The 18226-nt window shown below is 38.8% G+C and overlaps 1 protein-coding gene across 1 annotated transcript in view; it reads right to left on the reverse strand.

Annotated features, from left to right (window-relative positions):
• PHLPP1 (PH domain and leucine rich repeat protein phosphatase 1) overlaps positions 1-18226 on the reverse strand; it is a 220834-nt gene that overhangs the window by 13192 nt on the left and 189416 nt on the right. Inside the window, exons 13-14 of the mRNA XM_021099624.1 lie at positions 9942-10072; positions 4376-4480 (exon numbers count right to left, since the gene is read on the reverse strand). Coding sequence (XP_020955283.1) covers positions 4376-4480; positions 9942-10072 — 236 coding nt within the window. The remainder of the gene's footprint in view (positions 1-4375; positions 4481-9941; positions 10073-18226) is intronic.

The following is an 18226-nucleotide window of genomic DNA, read 5'->3' on the forward strand; positions in this document are numbered from 1 at the left end:
ACGTTCACACAAAAACCTGTATGCAGGTTTATATGCTTATAGCATTTTATTTTATATATATTTAAAATTATTATTATTATTATTATTTATTTATTTTTTTTTGCTTTTTAGGGCCGTACCTGTGGCATATGGAACTTCCCAAGCTAGGGGTCAAATCGGAGCTCAGCCGCCAGCCTACACTGCAACCTCAGCAATGCAGGATCCAAGCCATGTCTGCAACCCTTACCACAGCTCACGGCAACGCCATATCCTTAACCCACTGAATGAGACCAGAGATCGAACCCGCAACCTCATGGTTCCCAGTCAGATTTGTTTCTGCTGCACCACAACAGGAACTCCTGCTTATAGTATTTTAATTTGTATTTGTTAAAAACTAGAAACAATCTAAATAATTTATCCTTCAAATGGTGACTGGATAAACAAACCATGGTATATTCATGCAATGAACTAACAGCAACAAAAAGGAACAAGTTACTAACACATGCAACATTACATATGAATCAAAAATGCATTATACTGGAGTTCTCATTGTGGTTCAGCAGGTTATGAACCCAACTAGTATCCATGAGGATGTGGGTTTGATCTCTGGCCTCACTCAGTGGGTTAAGGATCAGGTGTTGCCAAGAGCTATGGTGTAGGTCACAGATGCGGCTCAGATCCCACATTACTGTGGCACAGGATGGCAGATGCAGCTCTGATTCGACCTCTACCCCGGGAACTCCCCTGTGCCATAGATGAGGGCCTAAAAAATAAAAAAATAAAAAAATAAATAAATCTAAAAAAATGCATTATGCTAAGTGAAAAAAACTAGACTGAGAAGGCTACATGCTGTGTAATTCCATTTTTATGACATTCTAGAAAAGGCAAAACTAAATGGAAAAAAAAAAAAGATCAGGAGTTGCCAGGTGCTGGAAGTGGGGAGAAATGACAAAGGAGGGACATGGCGGAATTGTAAGGGGTGATGGGAACTACTCCACAACTTGATTACGTTAGTGGTTACATGGCATTCTTTCATCAAAAGTTGTTGAGCCATACACTAAAACGGGTGAATTCTGCTTAATATAAAGTATACCTTTTGGAGTTCCCATCGTGGCTCAGCAGAAATGAATCTGACTAGCATCCATGAGGACACAGGTTAGATCCCTGGCTTTGCTCAGTGGGTTAAGGATCCGGCATTGCCATGAGATGTGGTATAGGTCTCAGACGTGGCTCAGATCTGGTGTTGCCGGGGCTGGGGCTGCAGCTCAGATATGACCCCTAGCCTGGGAACCTCTTCCATATGCCAAAGGTGAAGCCCTAAAAAGACAAAAAAATAATTATAATAAATTATACCTTCTTACTGTTTATAAATTAATCAAAAGAAAAAACAATCCTGGAGAGTTCCTGTTGTAGTACAGTAGAAACGAATCCAACTAGGAACCATGATGTTGTGGGTTTGATCCCTGGTCTCGCTAAGGGGTTAAGGATCTGGCGTTGCTGTGAGCTGTGGTGTAGGTCACAGACATGGCTCAGATCCTGCGTTTGCTGTGGCTGTGGCTGTGGCCAGAAGCTGTAGTTCCAATTTGACCCCTAGCCTGGGAACCTCCATATGCAGCAGGTGTGGCCCTAAAAAGTGGGAAAAATAAAAGAAAAAAAGACGAAAAAAAGAGAAAACAATACTAACCACCTGATATGTATCACGGCTAGGTAACAGAGATATGAAGCTGAAAATGTAATTTCTGACTTTAAGGAACCAGGGGATAAATAACAATAGTAGCAATCATTATCAATAATAACTGCTAACATTTCAATAGAGTACATTATATAGCACATGTTATTCTAAATTCTTCACGTACGTAATCAGGGGATCCTTATAACAATGGATAAAGACAGGTAGTATTTTTAGTTCCACTTTACAGAAGAGGAAATAAAAGGCAGAGAGAAGTGAGTAACTCTGTCCAAGGTCACAGAACAAAAAATGTACAGAGCCCAGATTCAAAGCCAGGCAGTATGGCTCTTACCTCAGTATTCTGAAATTCTTGCCTCCATTTATTAAGAAAAGTCATCCAAGTTATATGAGAATTAGTAGCAAAGTAGAATTTAATAATAATAAATCATTTTATAATTCTGTCTTCTTTCTGTAAGCTCCCCTTGTTAGAGAGAATTGGGGGGGAGTTATGTAAAACAAACAAAAATTAATGGGTTTTAAAAGTATGGTACAGTGATTCTTCTCTGCTAAAGCTTCCTGTGTGTTTTTCAGTCTGAGGAAGAAGCTAAATTATCCAATTGCAGCTCCCTGCTTGGGTTTCCCCAAAGGATCTGAAAAGACCTGACATGGAAGCAATGCCCCAGGGGGCAGGGAGGTGGGGGCAGTGGGAGGGAGAGAAGGAAGGGAATAGATATCTGTTAAGATCTGGCCACAGGGAAAACCACAATTCTGGCCTTCCTTCAAAGCTCCCTGTTTACATATCAACTTTATCTACAATTCAGAAAGAAAACTCTGGAGAAACTTCGGCTGAAAAAAACAAAGGGTAATAAAAGTAAGAGGAAACAAAGTGAGGGCCAGGGAGGTCCTTATCAAGTCCTACTTTTCAATCTAGGTGGTGGTTCACTTAAGAACCATTCGTATGTTTATTTATTATTTATACTTCAGTATAATAAAAAAATTTAGAGTAACTGTGGAAGGGGGAATTATGTGGAAAAAAACCAGATCTAATTGGTTACTGCCTCATTAATATAAATGAGTAGGTAATATATTTTAATATCCAGAGATGTTTAAAACCCAGTCTTGAATTTCACATCAGTGTTCTGGAATTAGCAGTTTCACATACTGGTGTTTGTGAGTAAGACATAATAATCTTTTAATGTTAAAAGAAGGATCTGTAGAAAGGAGCTTTGAATGCTCCGAAGAATGTAGTTTTTTCCCCGCTCCCTGAAATACAATGATGTACAGTGCAAAATACACAGAAATAATGCAGTCAGAGCCCAGGCACATTGGTTATCCTGTCTTTTTTTGGGCAAATGGAATAGAGGTGTTGAAATGGGGGCTATATCTTCTCTAAACAGCACAACACCATATCACACTCTTAAGGAAAGAGGAAAGGATCAATGTGTCAGATCCACAATTTGAGTTGATTCTGTTTTCTGTCCCAAGGAAAAGCTGTCAGCATGGCAACCACAGTTCCACCTTTTTTTTTTTTTTCCATGAAGGGTATTCAAGCTAGTCAGTGGTTCTCAATCCTGGATGCACAGTAGGATCAGCTGGGGAAGATTTTAAAGCATCTGGATTTAATGCCTAGGTTGGAGAATGTTCTTTTTCTTTTTTTTTTTGGCTTTTTAGGGCCACACCTGTGGCATATGGATGCTCCCAGGCTAGGGGCTGGATCGGAGCTACAGCCTCTGGCCTATGCCACAGCCACAGCAACTAGGGATCTGAGTCCCGTCTGCGACCTACACCACAGCTCATGGCAACACCAGATCCTTAACCCACTGAGCTAGGCCAGGGATTGAACCTGCGTCCTCATGGATGCTAGTCAGATACATTTCTGCTGAGAGACAATGGGAACTCCGGAGAATGTTAAGTTCCTCACCTGACTGACTCTAACATGCACCCAGGGTTGCATACTCATCTTAGCCACTATGGGATCATCCTCCACTTCCTGTTCCTCCCCTGCTCTGTGCTCTTACACCTTAGTAATTAAATTGTAACTATTTTAATTTATAGGATTTACTTTTCTAGTATTGACAATTAGCACCCCTTCATAAAAAGCAAGCCAGTCTAAAGAGCTGGATTACAATTCTCAAGAAATCAACAACTGCATCTAAGACAGGGAAGGCTGATGAAAATAGGGAAGAAAAAGAAATTAAGATGGACAAGACCTGGTGGCAAGACAAGCAGCTGACATTACAGGGAATGGACATCGAACTCCTGACAAGCTAATTTACACTGTAAAGAATAGTTCCACTGAGCCACTGACTGTTAGTAACGAAAGGGATCTTGAATACAGACAATCAAGGCTACTTCTACTCCTTTAATACTATCCCTGTTTTGCTTGGTAAACAGTCTTCAGAGAAAGATAAAGGGGCTTTTCAAAAGAGCAGGGATGCATTTAGATACTTAGGCCTTCTCCAAACACTGGAGTTTCACATAGATATAATGTGTCAGTTACACTGTATCCTAGCAACACTTCTCACAAAGAGAGAGTATGTGATGCCAAGCAGGGCTTAGCTTCATGTTCCAACCTAAGTCATCAGGTGGCTTCACTCTGGGGAAACATGCACTCTCAAATAAATGGGACACCAGGAAAGTGCGTGCTAGCACCAGGCTTCTTTCTGTCCCACTAAAGCAGGGAGACAGGCAGGAGGCAGATCTCACGCCAAAGTTTTACCCACTTACTTGTTTTTTACCCCTGAAGCTTCAGTGTAGCCATGGCTCCATACAGCTGGGGCTCCAGATGCATCTCCTGCTGAAGGCTGATCAATCTTGAAACAGCGGATATTACTAACCAGAGAAATTAAGGGAACAGGAATCATTAATACGGATCATGTGTGAACTGCTACCGTTATTGGGAAATGAAAAACAGCTAAGCACTCTAGTTACCACTTCTTATGTTTAATATGTCTGAAATATTTATGAGCAGTAAGAATTAGCTACTCATCACAATGAAAACAAAGGGGCATATACACAGAGCATGAAACTTAGTTTTTATCAGCTTCAAATGGTGGTTTGATGAAGAGTGTCACATGCAATACCCTTGATGGCTGCTCTCTCCCAAGAATGAAAGGACAGGTCTCAATCTTGCTTTGAGAAAAGAAAATTTAACTGTTACGTTAGGTGTATTTTCACAACATGAAATCCGGATTTGAAAAGAATGAAACCTAAGCCACAACTGTTTTATGTTTGAATGATGAGAGTTCTGTAACATTCATTCTCAAATCCAATTTCTGCCCAAGTCACCCCTTCAAATATTTTATGAATATCATGGGGGACCTTCCAATTCGTTCCTCACTTGAACAGCCAACTATGCTAAGAACACTGTCATAAAATCATGAAGTAAACAAGGGGTATTCCATAACTTACAAACTACATATATATACATATAAACTGGGACATAAATTCTCTCACTTCAGCTCTCATATGCTATAACTGGTCAAACAGGACCCAAAACAAAAATATTAAAAGGGTAAACTCTCAAATGGGGTTTATTAAAAACCAGCCTACAAGAAAGCATTCAATGCCCACAAACAGGAAATCATACAGATATGAAGCAGGTTTTTAAAAGGCTGCCTACCACCACATGGTGAGATAAATCCTTACCTGTAAACTGTCATTATTTTTTTCCCCCTATTACTTAAACAAGAGAAATAGCACACACATCATCTCTTAACTTAAATAACACCTAAACACTTTTCCCCAAAATTTAAATTATCAGGAGTTTCCATTGTGGCTCAGCAGCAACGAACCTGACTAGTATCCATGATGACGCAGGTACGATCCCTGGCCCTACTCAGTGGATTAAAAGGATCCAACGTTGCCATGAGCTGTGGTGTAAGTCACAGACATGGTTTGGATCCTGCATTGTTGTGGCTGTGGAATAGGCCGGCAGCTGCAGCTCCGATTCAACTCCTAGCTGGGAACTTCCATATGCCTCAGGTGAGGCCCTAAAAAGACAAAAAAAAAATTTTTTTTTAAATAATTTATCTGTTGGTGTTCACTAACTACCAAATATAACAAATACTGAATACCTTTCCTAAGAACCATTCACTCAGAAGTAAATCAATGTCTAACACTATTCACTTTGATTCTAGAAATAGCTGGTGGCGATTTCTCTGAAATTTAAAAATATTTTGTTAAAGAAAAGTTTCTACTCTTAATTACCAGCAAACATTCACTTTCCCCCTTTATCCTAAAAAAGCTGAAAAACATAAAAATCACAGATGACGCCAACAGAAAATCTTGAAATCAAATACCTCATTTTACAGCCGGGCTATATATCCTCTTTTCAAATCTATCAATAAAAGGGGCACTAAAAGAGATAGTCTGCTGTTATTTGCTTTCCATACGATCTGGTACTAAATTTTATCCACTTGTAACAGCAAGCAATCCAATAGGTTTTTAAGGCAAACCTTAGGGCTCTCACTGTTTTTGCTACCCTTCTGAATTCTAGAAAAAAAATGAAAGGTTCATTTCCAGACATTTCTACTTTTTATAGACCATAGAGTCTTCAAAGAAATAATTCCATCTCCTAGCCTGATTATTAAAGAAAAAAGTAATCCTTAAACATCCTCGTAATCCTTTCTAGTGAAGCAGCAATTTCTCATTCTCCGCAGAGCTGAAAAAAGTGTGACTGAGGAGCTAAGTGGCCTGAATGATGACTCTTGTACAACTTAAAATAAGTCAGAGAATCTGGGAGCCAGAGCTCGGTCACACAGAAGAGGCACTATGTGGATTGACACTGGCTTGTGGAGAACAAACGTGCCCACCTTCTAAAAGAGCAAGTCTCTTTTAGAAACTCTCCCGAGTTAGTACAGAGCCACAACCCTCTGGATACTAAACACAGGGTAACATTTTAACCTAAGAGCAAGCATTATGATTTCCCTGTCTGCTACTAATTTTTCTCTTTGTTTTTGTTTTTGTTTTAATCTGACAGGACACATGTGCTTCGCTGAGTAGCTCTGGCCACTCCAGTAACACGCCCTTTGGTAGCGAATTTAACAGATATTGCCTCACATCTGGGGTCGTTCTATTTTATATATATATATGTATATGGTTTTGCATCTTTTTTCTAATTATATCATGAACGTTTCCCATGTTTATATTCATGCTAAATATAATTAGAAATATCTTGATGACTAACTCTGTGCCTAAAATGAACACCATATTTCTGACTACTTTTTAGAATAAATTTTTTACCACAGAAAATCTTGGTCTAATTATATAAGTACTTTTAAAAGTTTGATACACAGAGCCAATAGCTTTTTTAAAAAGTTGTATCAATTTAAAATCCTCCAGCAGCATCAATTTGGGGGGAAAATATTACCATTTCAATATTTTACCTAATATTTCCTTGGTACACTAATAGGGCTGCACATGATCTTTTCAAGCAACTATCTGGACTTTGGTTATTAACACTTAATATCCTTAACTCATTTTCTGTTTGAGTGAGTACTTCTCTTACTCAATGTTCATAAAAACATTTTCTATTAAGAATATTAATGCTCTGGAATTCCTGTCGTGGTGCAGCGGAAACGAATCTGACTAGGAACCATGAAGTTGCGGGTTCCACCCCTGGCCTCGCTCAGCGGGGTAAGGATCCGGTGTTGCCATGAGCTGTGTGGTATAAGTCACAGATGCGGCTCAGATCCTGCTTTGCTGTGGCTGTGGTGTAAGCTGGCAGCTATAGATCCGATTAGACCCCTAGCCTGGGAACCTCCATATGCAGTGGGTATGGCCCTAAAAAGCAAAAATAAATAAATAAAATAAAAAATAAAAAAACAAATATTAATGATTTGATTTTTTGCCATGTTTTTTTATAGTTTATTACTTGTGTTTTAGATGTACTTTTGGTAGCTTTTGGAATAGACATTTAAAACTTTTATGTGAAAAAAAGTATTTTTTTGGAGTTCCTGCTGTGGTGCAATGGGATAGGCGGTGTTGTTGAAGTGCCAGGATGCAGGTATGACCCCTGGTCCAGCACTGGGGGTAAAGGATCCTGTGTTGCCACAGAGGTTACAACTGCGGCTCAGTTCTGATCCCTGATCTGGGAAGTCCATATGCCATGGGGTAGCCCCCCAAAAAAGTATTTTTACATACGAATATATATAACATAAATATCAAAACCAATCTCAATCTATCTATCTATATATTGATTTCTCTGTGGTTCCCCCCACTCCTGCTATCCTTTTTTGCCTAAAAGGTCCTTTTCTGGTTTGTGAATATATTCATATGATTTCATCTTACTTTTTAAAAAACTGCATTTTATATTATACATTTAACTCTTTAACTGGAATTTATTTTGGTGTGCAATTAAAATTCAACTTTTATTTTTCTCCAAACAGCTTTCATTTATTAACACATTTTTTGGTCCCACCTATGGCATGAAGAAGTGTCTCGGCCAGGGATCAAACTGTGTGCCATGGCATTGACAATGTCCATTTCCACTGAGCTATGAGGGAAATCCTATTAACAAATTTTATATAATGATTTTTAACACAAAATTACATGTCATATCTGTAAAAACCCAAAAGTTACCTGTAAAAAGATGAAATATGTTTTGATAATCCATGTATTCTTAGTTCTGAAAAGTCCCTCAGAAAATGTGTAGATCATGCTCCCTTATAGATAAAAAACTGAGGGATTTGGGTCAAGGCTTCATATACTGACAAACAGTGGAGAGAGCCTAGGTCCCTTCCCTAGGAATGTACTTAGGCAGTTTTCTTCAATTATAGGTTGAAATCAATGTTCTCATTAAGTACTTAACATGTCAACAAACAAGCACTGATTAGACCAATTCCATCCAGGAATGACCTTAAGTGATTTTCAAATTTTGGTATGCACTAAATCCTTGGATAATATTATTTAAGGGTCCATTAATACTACTTTTCAAAATTCTACTCCTTTTCAGTTTTCTAAAACATAAAAGATGACATTTATCAACAGATACTACAACAGGTTTTAAGCATGGAGGCAACACACCATGTCTACGATTGTTACAAGATACACTGCAAAAAATTCTGAAAATTCAGAAAGGTTTAAAGAAAACAAAGACCATCCATAATCTTAATATCCAGAGAACATACCATTTTAACATTTTGTTTTATATCCTTTCAGGAATTTTCTAGGTGTGCAGGTATACACACACATACAAACATACCCAATGCACAAAAATATTTATTGCAAAAAGTAGGATTATACTGTACAAAATTCTCTGTAAACTTCTCACCTAATATCACATACAGAGATCTTTTAAGTTAGTAATACAACTCTACATCATTGTTTTTAGCAGCTGTGTAATATTCAATTGTGAGGCATAATTTAATCCTATTAAAGACATTTTAGAGTTCTGTGATGAACATCTTATAAAGACATCTTTCCTAATGATCTTTTTTTTTTTTTTTTTTTTTTTTTTGGATTTTTGCCTTTTCTAGGGCCACTCCTGCGGCATATGGAGATTCCCAGACTAGGGGTCTAATCGGAGCTGTAGCCACCAGCCTACGCCAGAGCCACAGCAACGCGGGATCCGAGGAGTGTCTGTGACCTACCCTTAACCCACTGAGCAAAGGGCAGGGATCGAACCCGCAACCTCATGGTTCCTAGTCGGATTCATTAACCACTGAGCCACGACGGGAACTCCAGAAGTTATCTTTAATATTTTACATAGTGAACTCCAACCTGTTATTCTCCATCAACACCAAGCATGAAACAGTATCAATGAACTCTCTTCACTGAAGAGAGAACTTAGCAGGATCTAACTCCACGCTTTTTTTTTTTTTTTTTAAATAGCTTGAATTGAACCAAATAATAATAATCTTAAATAAACCAAATTTTTCATTTACCCTACATCATAACTCTCTTGCAAAATCCTTTAATAACACATGCATTATACATCACCCCACGTTACTAGTAACTGAGATGTAAGTTTATGTCTAGGTTGTTTACTGTTCTCTCCTGTCTCTTCAAATCCCATTTTCCTCTTTGTATTCATCATCCTCATCTCTTTTTTTGTCTGGATATTTTCTCAAAACCTTTCTGAAAGGGGACATGAGTATCCAATTATTTGAAAATGTTTGGCTGTCCACCCATTTTGATGAGCTATAGACTGACAAATCACTTCACTTCAAATGTATGTAGACAAAGCTAGTAAATCAACAGATGCTTCATTTTCCATTTAATGTTCTCACTAAGTACTAAATGTCATTTTCAGTGAACAGTGATGGGGCTGAAGCACTTTGAAAACACTTACTTCAGCAGCTCCAAGGTTTTGTGATCAAGGGCAAGTCGGGGGTTTCCAGTCAGGTCTAGTTCTTGAAGTTTTGGAGGCAGGTTTTCTGGTAAAGTGACTTCACTTAGTTCATTACAGCTCAGGTCGACACACTGAAGAGACAGGCAGAAACAAGAAGAGATGGGCTGGAGAAGTTGCTCAGGTAGTCCTGTCCTCCTACTCTTGCAGGAGACTTAGCCTGACACCTCACTATATACCATGATGGCCAAATGCCAAAACTGTTTGTCCATGATTCTGCCATTAACATTTAAAACAGACTTTGCTAAATGCAGTTGAAATTTTTATTTTCTTTGAATAACACAGAAAATCCATGCTATTTATACTCCCCAGCCTTATCTTTTTAAGTTCATCTCTACATTAAAAATTAAGCATTAACTGAAAAATCCTAGAGATAGTTTCTCATACTGCTCAAAGTAACGCCGCACTTAGTGTGGCCATGAGGGTTATAGCTATAACATCAAAATGAAACTTTGAAAGGCTTTCTTAAAACAAACAAAAACATGCAAAATGAGGAGGAAAACACAGGGAATAAATATTCAAAATGAAAAGATAATTCTAAAGAAGTTAAATGAGAAATTGGTGAAAGACTAGCAGGTGGGCCTGCCTACTATATGCAAGGAAGAAAGTCAAAACTGGATCCTGCCTTCCACACATGCAATAGCAGGACTCTCCAACAGCTCTGCCTGATCTCACTTGGAAAATGCCACAAAAGGGTCAGCCTACTGACTGGAACAAAAATTATGTGAAATCTGTGAATGGAAATAACACCTCTTTTCTCATAAAACATAAAGCTTAAATGAGGTAAATCCTAAAATGAAGTGCTGCATTTCCGTTATGGAACCTGGGACCAGGGTAGAAGGAGGATCATATGCACAAGAGAAAACAAACAGCAACTTTTCTGATAAGAGAATGTGTAACCCACAATTTGGAAGAATGGTAAGGAAGGCATTCAACTATCTGGCTTGAGCTGGTACCTTATCACAATTTTTTTTAAATGACTAAAGAGTCTGTTAAAAATCTTAAGACTCTGAAAGGCAAACTGTATCCAAGAATTTCAGTTTCAAAATGGACAATTTTTTTTTTAGGGCTGCACCCATGGTATATGGAAGTTCCCAGGCTAGGGGTCAAATTGGAGCTACAGCTGCAGGCCTACACCACAGCCTCAGCAACTTGGGATCTGAGCCTCATCTGTGACCTATACTATAGCTCATGGCAACGCCGGATCGCTGACTCACTGAGCAGGACCAGGGATTGGATCTGCATCGTCATGGATACTAGTCAGGTTTATTTCCACTGCATCGATAGGAACTCCCAACAAATTCATTTTTATCTGGAAAATTCTTTAAAGAACTTTCTTTGGATTTCTTTGGATTGAAGAGGGACAGAGACTAAAATGAAAATCTGTATTTTTGGAGAAATAGGTTTTCAAACAACTTCAAACAATGCAATGTTTCCACACAAATTGTTTCACACCCTTGCTGCAAAACAGTAGCAATGATATAAAAGTATACTGTAATTTTAAACAACTACTTTTTATAATGAAAGCATTATAGCCGCATTATAAAAAGTTAGACAATGAGGATTAGAAAACTTGACTTTAAATTTAGCACCTGAACACAACCAGTGTTAGAATTCTATTCTTTTGTAGCTTTATTATTTAATGTCCAAAAAACTTTAAAAAACCATAAACGTAGATACCATTTCACTACATTTCACTTATTCTATATCTTCACTTCCATCACCTTTAACAACCTTAATACTTTGAAGAGAAGTTCAGGAATTCACTTAACCTAAATGTTGATAATAGGGACATAGTCATCTCCTTTTTGTTTTGTTTTTCTAATTATAAGTAATGGTTGCATGAATAGTCAACTGGATTTTTAGGAAACACTGATAACACTGGTTAATAATGGGCTATTCTGTCAGTTTGGTCAGTATACATCAGTACAGATAAAAACAACAAATGATGTAAATACAAACTATTGATGGTGATGAAACATGAGCTTAAGGACTGACAGGTGTGGGCAACACAGAACACAAGGGGTTGACAGAAACAAATTCAGAGGTCAGAGCATGCACTATGGGGGAAATTAAAGACATTCTGAACCATTAGAGACTTTTTTGAAACTGGCTAGGAACGTTTTTTAATGTTACCGCTAAAGATTTAAACTCTCTGAGTTCTGCAGACATAAAATTGCCATTCTTTGAATGACCAGGTAAGAAATGAGTCAGTAGGGTATTTATTTACAAAGATAGCGCTGGCAATGGTAATGAGATCTCACAGATGGTGCTTACGCACTTCCCCTGCCCAGGCCTATCTAGTCACCCAGTCTTTAATTCACTGCTGCCAACTCTCCTTTTGGTCTCCCTTCCCTCGGATACACTCACTCCCCACAATGCGGTCAGGGTGATTCTCCGAGGTGGTTTATTCTATCTGATCACACTCTAGCTTTAGTCTTCCCAAGCTCCCTGCTGCCCTTCACTTCAATTGGCCACCAAACTCCTTAGCATGTCAACAAAGGCCTTCATCCCACCTTTCACCACCTGCTCCCTTGTATTCCATATTCAGCTATGTTGAAGTTAATTCTTGCATGCGTCATGTTCTCATTTGTCTGTGCCTCTGCACATGCTATTCTCTGTGAATGGAGCTCTTCAAGCTCTCCTTGCCTTTTACCTGCCGGCTGGATAACTGCAACAGCTACCAATAAGAAAATAGAAAATTTGGTGGCATGACCTGATTAAAAAAAAATAGCCCCAACATATTCTATGTTGTTTAATGTATGTATTTATGTTTAATGCACTAAAAAATGTCTTGGAAATACATTGTTAAATAGAATGTTGAATCTGTCTAAAATGTTATCTTTCTCTCCTTCAGCCTCATTCTAGGACACAGCTAACAAAAACTGCTTTGCTATAATACAAAATTCTGGTAAGAATACGCAAAGCACAATTATCCAACCCTCAGAAAAAGATAACTCATAGCTGAGAAGGCACTCATGATTTAAAGGAAAATAACTGCTAATACATTTAGACAAAAGTGTAAAAAATAAAGTGTATCTTAAAGAAATGAGAGTGCAATCCAATATATAGTTTAACTGAAATTATCACAAGAGCACCAATATCATTATTATGATTCCTCACAAAACATTACTAAAGAAACAGCACGTCAATTTTCATAGCAGTGTTTTTTTTTTTTTGTTTGTTTTGTTTTTTGGCCTTACAGCGTTCCCGGGCCCGTGATCAGATCTAGCCGCAGTTGTGACCTATGCCCCAGTGGCAGCAATGCCAGATCCTTAACCCACTGTGCTAGGCCAAGGATTGAACCCACATCCCAGTGCTGCAAATGCTGCTGATCCCACTGCACCACAGTGGGAACTCCACAGTGTATTATATATTATCTGCCAAAAAACTGTCTGTGCTGCCCTGAAACAGTGACTTAACAGAGCCAGTCAGCTGAGAGATTCCGCAACCCCTTGCTTCTTCCTTCTTCAGACCACAGCTGGTCCACCACCTGAACTCTGCTGTCCAACAGCTCTGCAGTTCCAAAATGGGGACACACAACCATCTTTTTCACTCCTTTGCCCACACAAGGTAAAAGCTGCTGATTTATGTTTCCTCTACTAAACAGGTTCACTACTTTCATTTTGAGTTCATAAAAAGAAAAAAAATGTATTAAATCAAAATAACATTTATTTAGGGAGTTCCTGCTGTGGTACAGCTGGATCGACATTGTATATGTATTGGCTCGGGTCACTGCCTGGACCCAAGTTCGATTCCTAGCCCGGAGCAATGGGTTAAAGATCTGGTCTTGCTGCAGCTGCGGCGTAGTACGAAACTGTAGCTTGGATTTGATCCCTGGCCCGTGAACCTCCATATGCCATGGGGCAGCCAAAAAAAAAAAAAAAAATTATTTAACACGTACTAAGCAGCAAACAATAAGCTAGACATCAGGAGTCCGGACCCTGAGGAATCCACAGGCTAGAGGGGGACATCGACACTACTACCTACCTCCAGCTGCTACGATCAGCAAGATATACATGTGTGCACATTTATGACAGAGAAGGGGCAGCTACTAAGACCTCAGAAAGGGCTTTCCAGGAGGGGATTTTTGTGAAGAAACAAAGTTAAAGATACTGAGGCAGATGAGAACAGGAGGGCATCTAGGAAGAGCTAACAGCACATGCACTGGGCAGGAGACAGAACAATGCATGGTGTATCAGGTCATGAACCACAGGTGGTTGGTATATCTGGAGATGGTGGTGCCTAAGAGCAGAAGGTAAGGCTGGAGAGGCAGGTAGGGGCCAAATGGTGAACTATAGATTGTGTCTCATTTGGAAGTAATCTGTACTATCTCCCTCTCTTTATTTTATTTTTTAAATTTTATGGCCACACCTGGAGCATATGGAAGTTCCCAGGTTAAGGACTGGATGAGCTGCAGCTTCAACCTTTACTGCAGCAGCGGCAACACTGGATACTTCTCCCCACTGCGCCAGGCTGATGATCAAATCCGCATCTCTGCAGCAACCTGAGCCACTGCAGTTGAATTCTTAGTCCACTGCACCACAGTGGGAATTCTCTCCCTCTGTTATAGTTACATAGGAACTAGAACATTTTAGCTTAAGTGTAAAATACATGTACATATGTGTATTGTTTCTCATTTTAACTTTTACTCAAATTTGCTTTTAAAACTTAGACTATAATATATTCCTAATGTTATAAAAGGCTAAGACATCATTACTGTAGGATGCTCACACATCTAAGTAAAATTTAGACTGGCTCACTATTAATTAAGTGAGCCAGTCTAAATTTTTTACTTCAGACATAGACCCTACTGCCAAGACTGAAGTTCTATTTTTCAATGTAATATTGTAATTGTCTATAATTACTCAGAAATGTATATTGTTTAAACCTCCCCACCTTTCAGGGAGCTGCAAAAGAAGACCTTTGATTTGTAAAGAACTTTCCTTTCAAATTTATATATGGAGTTCCCATCGTGGCTCAGTGGTTAATGAATCCGACTAGGAACCATGAGGTTGCGGGTTCAATCCCTGGCCTTGCTCAGTGGGTTAAGGACCCAGCTTTGCTGTGAGCTGTGGTGTAGGTTGCAGATGTGGCTCGGATTCGACCTCTAGCCTGGGAACCTCCATATACTGTGGGAGCGGCCCATGAAATGGCAAAAAGACAAAAATAAAACAAAATAAAATAAAATAAAATAATAATAAAACAAAACAAAACAAAATTTATATACACTAGCTGAGATTTTTCTGAACTAGACTTTAAACAGGAAACCTTATTGGCAACAATTTAATAAAAATGACAATTGGGGTAACAATTTCTTTAAAAAAAATCCTCCATCCACCAAATAGTACCCCATTCCTCCCAACAGTGAATTCCCTTAAACATCAAAACCAAATTATTTGAGGAGGCATTACTCTCCCAGATATCAGACAATACTACAAAGAAACAGTAATCAAAACAGTGCAATACTGGTACAAAAACAGACATACAGATTAATGGAGAATAGCGAATCTAGGAGTTCCCGTCGTGGTACAGAGGAAACGAAACCGACTAGGAACCATGAAGTTGCAGGTGTGATCCCTGGACTCACTCAGTGGGTTAAGGATCTGGTGTTGCTGTGGCTGTGGTATAGGCCGGCAGCTGTAGCTCTGATTTGACCCCTAGCCTGGGAACCTCCATATGCAGCGAGTGTGGCCTTAGAAAGAAAAAAAAGAGAGAATAGAGAATAGAGGATCCAGAAATAAACCCACACACCTACAGCCAAAAAATCTTCAACAAAGGAGGCAAAAATATAAAATGGGGGAGCTCCTGTGTGGTGCAGCATTGAAGGGATCCATTGTTTTCCCTTCAATGGCTTGGGTTGCTGCTGTGGCACAGGATTTGATCTCTGGCCCAGGAACTTCTGCATGCTGCAGGTGTGGCAAAAAAAGAAAAAGAATAAAAATAAATTCTTAAACTTGCAAAAGAAAAAAAAAATTAAAAAAAAAGAAAAAGAATACAATATAGGGAAAAAACAGTCTCTTTAGCAAGTGGTGCTGGGAAAGCTGGACAGCTGAATGTAAATCAATAAAGTTAAAACACACCTTCATACCATGCACAAAAATAAACTCTAAATGGAATAAAGACTTAAACATAGGCGCACACCATAAAACTCCTGGAAAAGAGGACAGGTAAAGCATCCTCTGATATAAATTGTACCAATATTTTCTTAGGTCAGTCTCCTGAGACAACAGAAATAAAAAAAGATAAATAAATGGGACCTAAACAAACTTACAAGGTTTTGTACAGCAAAGGAAACCATAACAAAAACCAAACCAAAACAAAAAACTCACAAAAAACAAAAAGACAAGCTACAGAATGGGAGAAGATATTCGCAAGCGATGCAACTGAGAAGGGCTTAATCTCCAAAATATACAAACAGCTCATACAACTCAACAATAACAACAAAAACAAACTCATTCAAAAAATGGGCAGAAGACCTAAATAGATATTTCTTCAAAGAAGTCATAAGGCCAGGAAGCACATGAAAAGATGCTCAGCATCACTAATTATCAGAGAAGTGCAAATCAAAACTACAGTGGGGCAGTATTAACAAGTCTACAAATAACAAATGCCAAAGAAAATAGAGAAAAGGGAACCTTCCCACACTGTGGGAATGTAAAGTTAGTGCATCCACTATGGAAAACAGTATAAAGGTTCCTCAGAAAACTAAAAATAGAACTACTACATGATCCAGCAATCCCATTCCTGGGCATATACCCAGACAAAACAATAATTCAAAGGGATACATGCACTCCAATGTTCGTTGCAGCACAATTCACAATAGCCAAGACATGGAAATAACCTATATGTCCATCCACAGATGAATGGATTAAGACGATGTGACACATATATACAATGGAATACCACTCAGCCATAAAAAAGAATGAAATAATGCCATTTGCAGCAACATGGATGCAACTAGAGATTATCATATTAGGTGAAGTCAGAAAGAGAAAGATAAATACCATCATGATAACCCTTATATGTGGAAATCTAAAATATGGCACAGATGAACCTATCTACAGAACAGAAAACAACTCATAGACATAGAGAATAGACTTGTGGTTGTCAAGGGGGAAGGGAAGGAGGGGGATGAACTGGGAGTTTGGGGTTAGGAGACACAAACTATTATATTTAGAATGGATAAACAACAAGGTCCTACTGTATAGCACAGAGAACTATATCCAATCTCCTGGGACAAACCATAATGGTAAGGAATATAAAAAAGAATGTACATATTTGTATAATGAAGTCCCTTTGCTATACAGCAGAAATTAGCACAAAATTGTAAATCTACTATACTTAAAAAAAAAACCTAAATTATTTGCAACATTTGACTTTAAGAAAATGCATCCTATATAAAGTAAGCAATTCCTTTACATCACTACTTCTTCTTCTTCTTTTTTTTTTTTTTTTTGGTCTTTTTTGTCTCTTTAGGGCTGCAGCCGCGGCATATGGAGGTTCCCAGGCTAGGGGTCTAATCAGAGCTGCAGCTGCTGGCCTATACCACAGCCACGGCAACGCCAGATCCGAGCCGTGTCCGAGACCTGCACCACAGCTCATGGCAACCCTGGATCCTTAACCCACTGAGTGAGGCCAGGGATTGAACCCGCAACCTCATGGTTCCTAGTCAGATTCATTTCCACTGCACCAGGACGGGAACTCCACATCATTACTTCTTAAAATTGGTTATGTGTGCCCTTGAGAGGTCTCAGTGGTATATTACAAAATTATAAGACACTTGGCCCATGCTTCTGAGGGCTTCAGTGTTACTCAAAGATTATGGAGAGGAAGAGCTTTTGTTTTTACATAAAAACTAAAAGAAATGGGGAGTTTCCATTGCAGTGCAGTGGAAATGAATCCGACTTGTATCCATGTGGATGTGGGTTTGACCCCTGGCCTCACTCAGTGGGTTAAGGATCCAGTGTTGTCATGGGCTATGGTGTAGGTCGCAGACATGGCTCGGATCTGATGTTGCTGTGGCTGTGGTACAGGCCAGCAACTAGCTCTGATTTAACCCCTAGCCTGGGAACTTTCAAATGCCTCCAGTGTGGCCCTAAAAAAATAAAATAAAAATAAAAGAAATGGTAAAAAGTAGAACACAAAATTGGCATGTAATTTTAGATCCAAAAAGAGACTTGAAAGAAATTTATAGGTGATTCCAGGCTGTATCCCAGATTTTTGGG

The sequence above is a fragment of the Sus scrofa genome, chromosome 1 (assembly GCF_000003025.6).
Source record: "Sus scrofa isolate TJ Tabasco breed Duroc chromosome 1, Sscrofa11.1, whole genome shotgun sequence".
NCBI lineage: Eukaryota > Metazoa > Chordata > Mammalia > Artiodactyla > Suidae > Sus > Sus scrofa.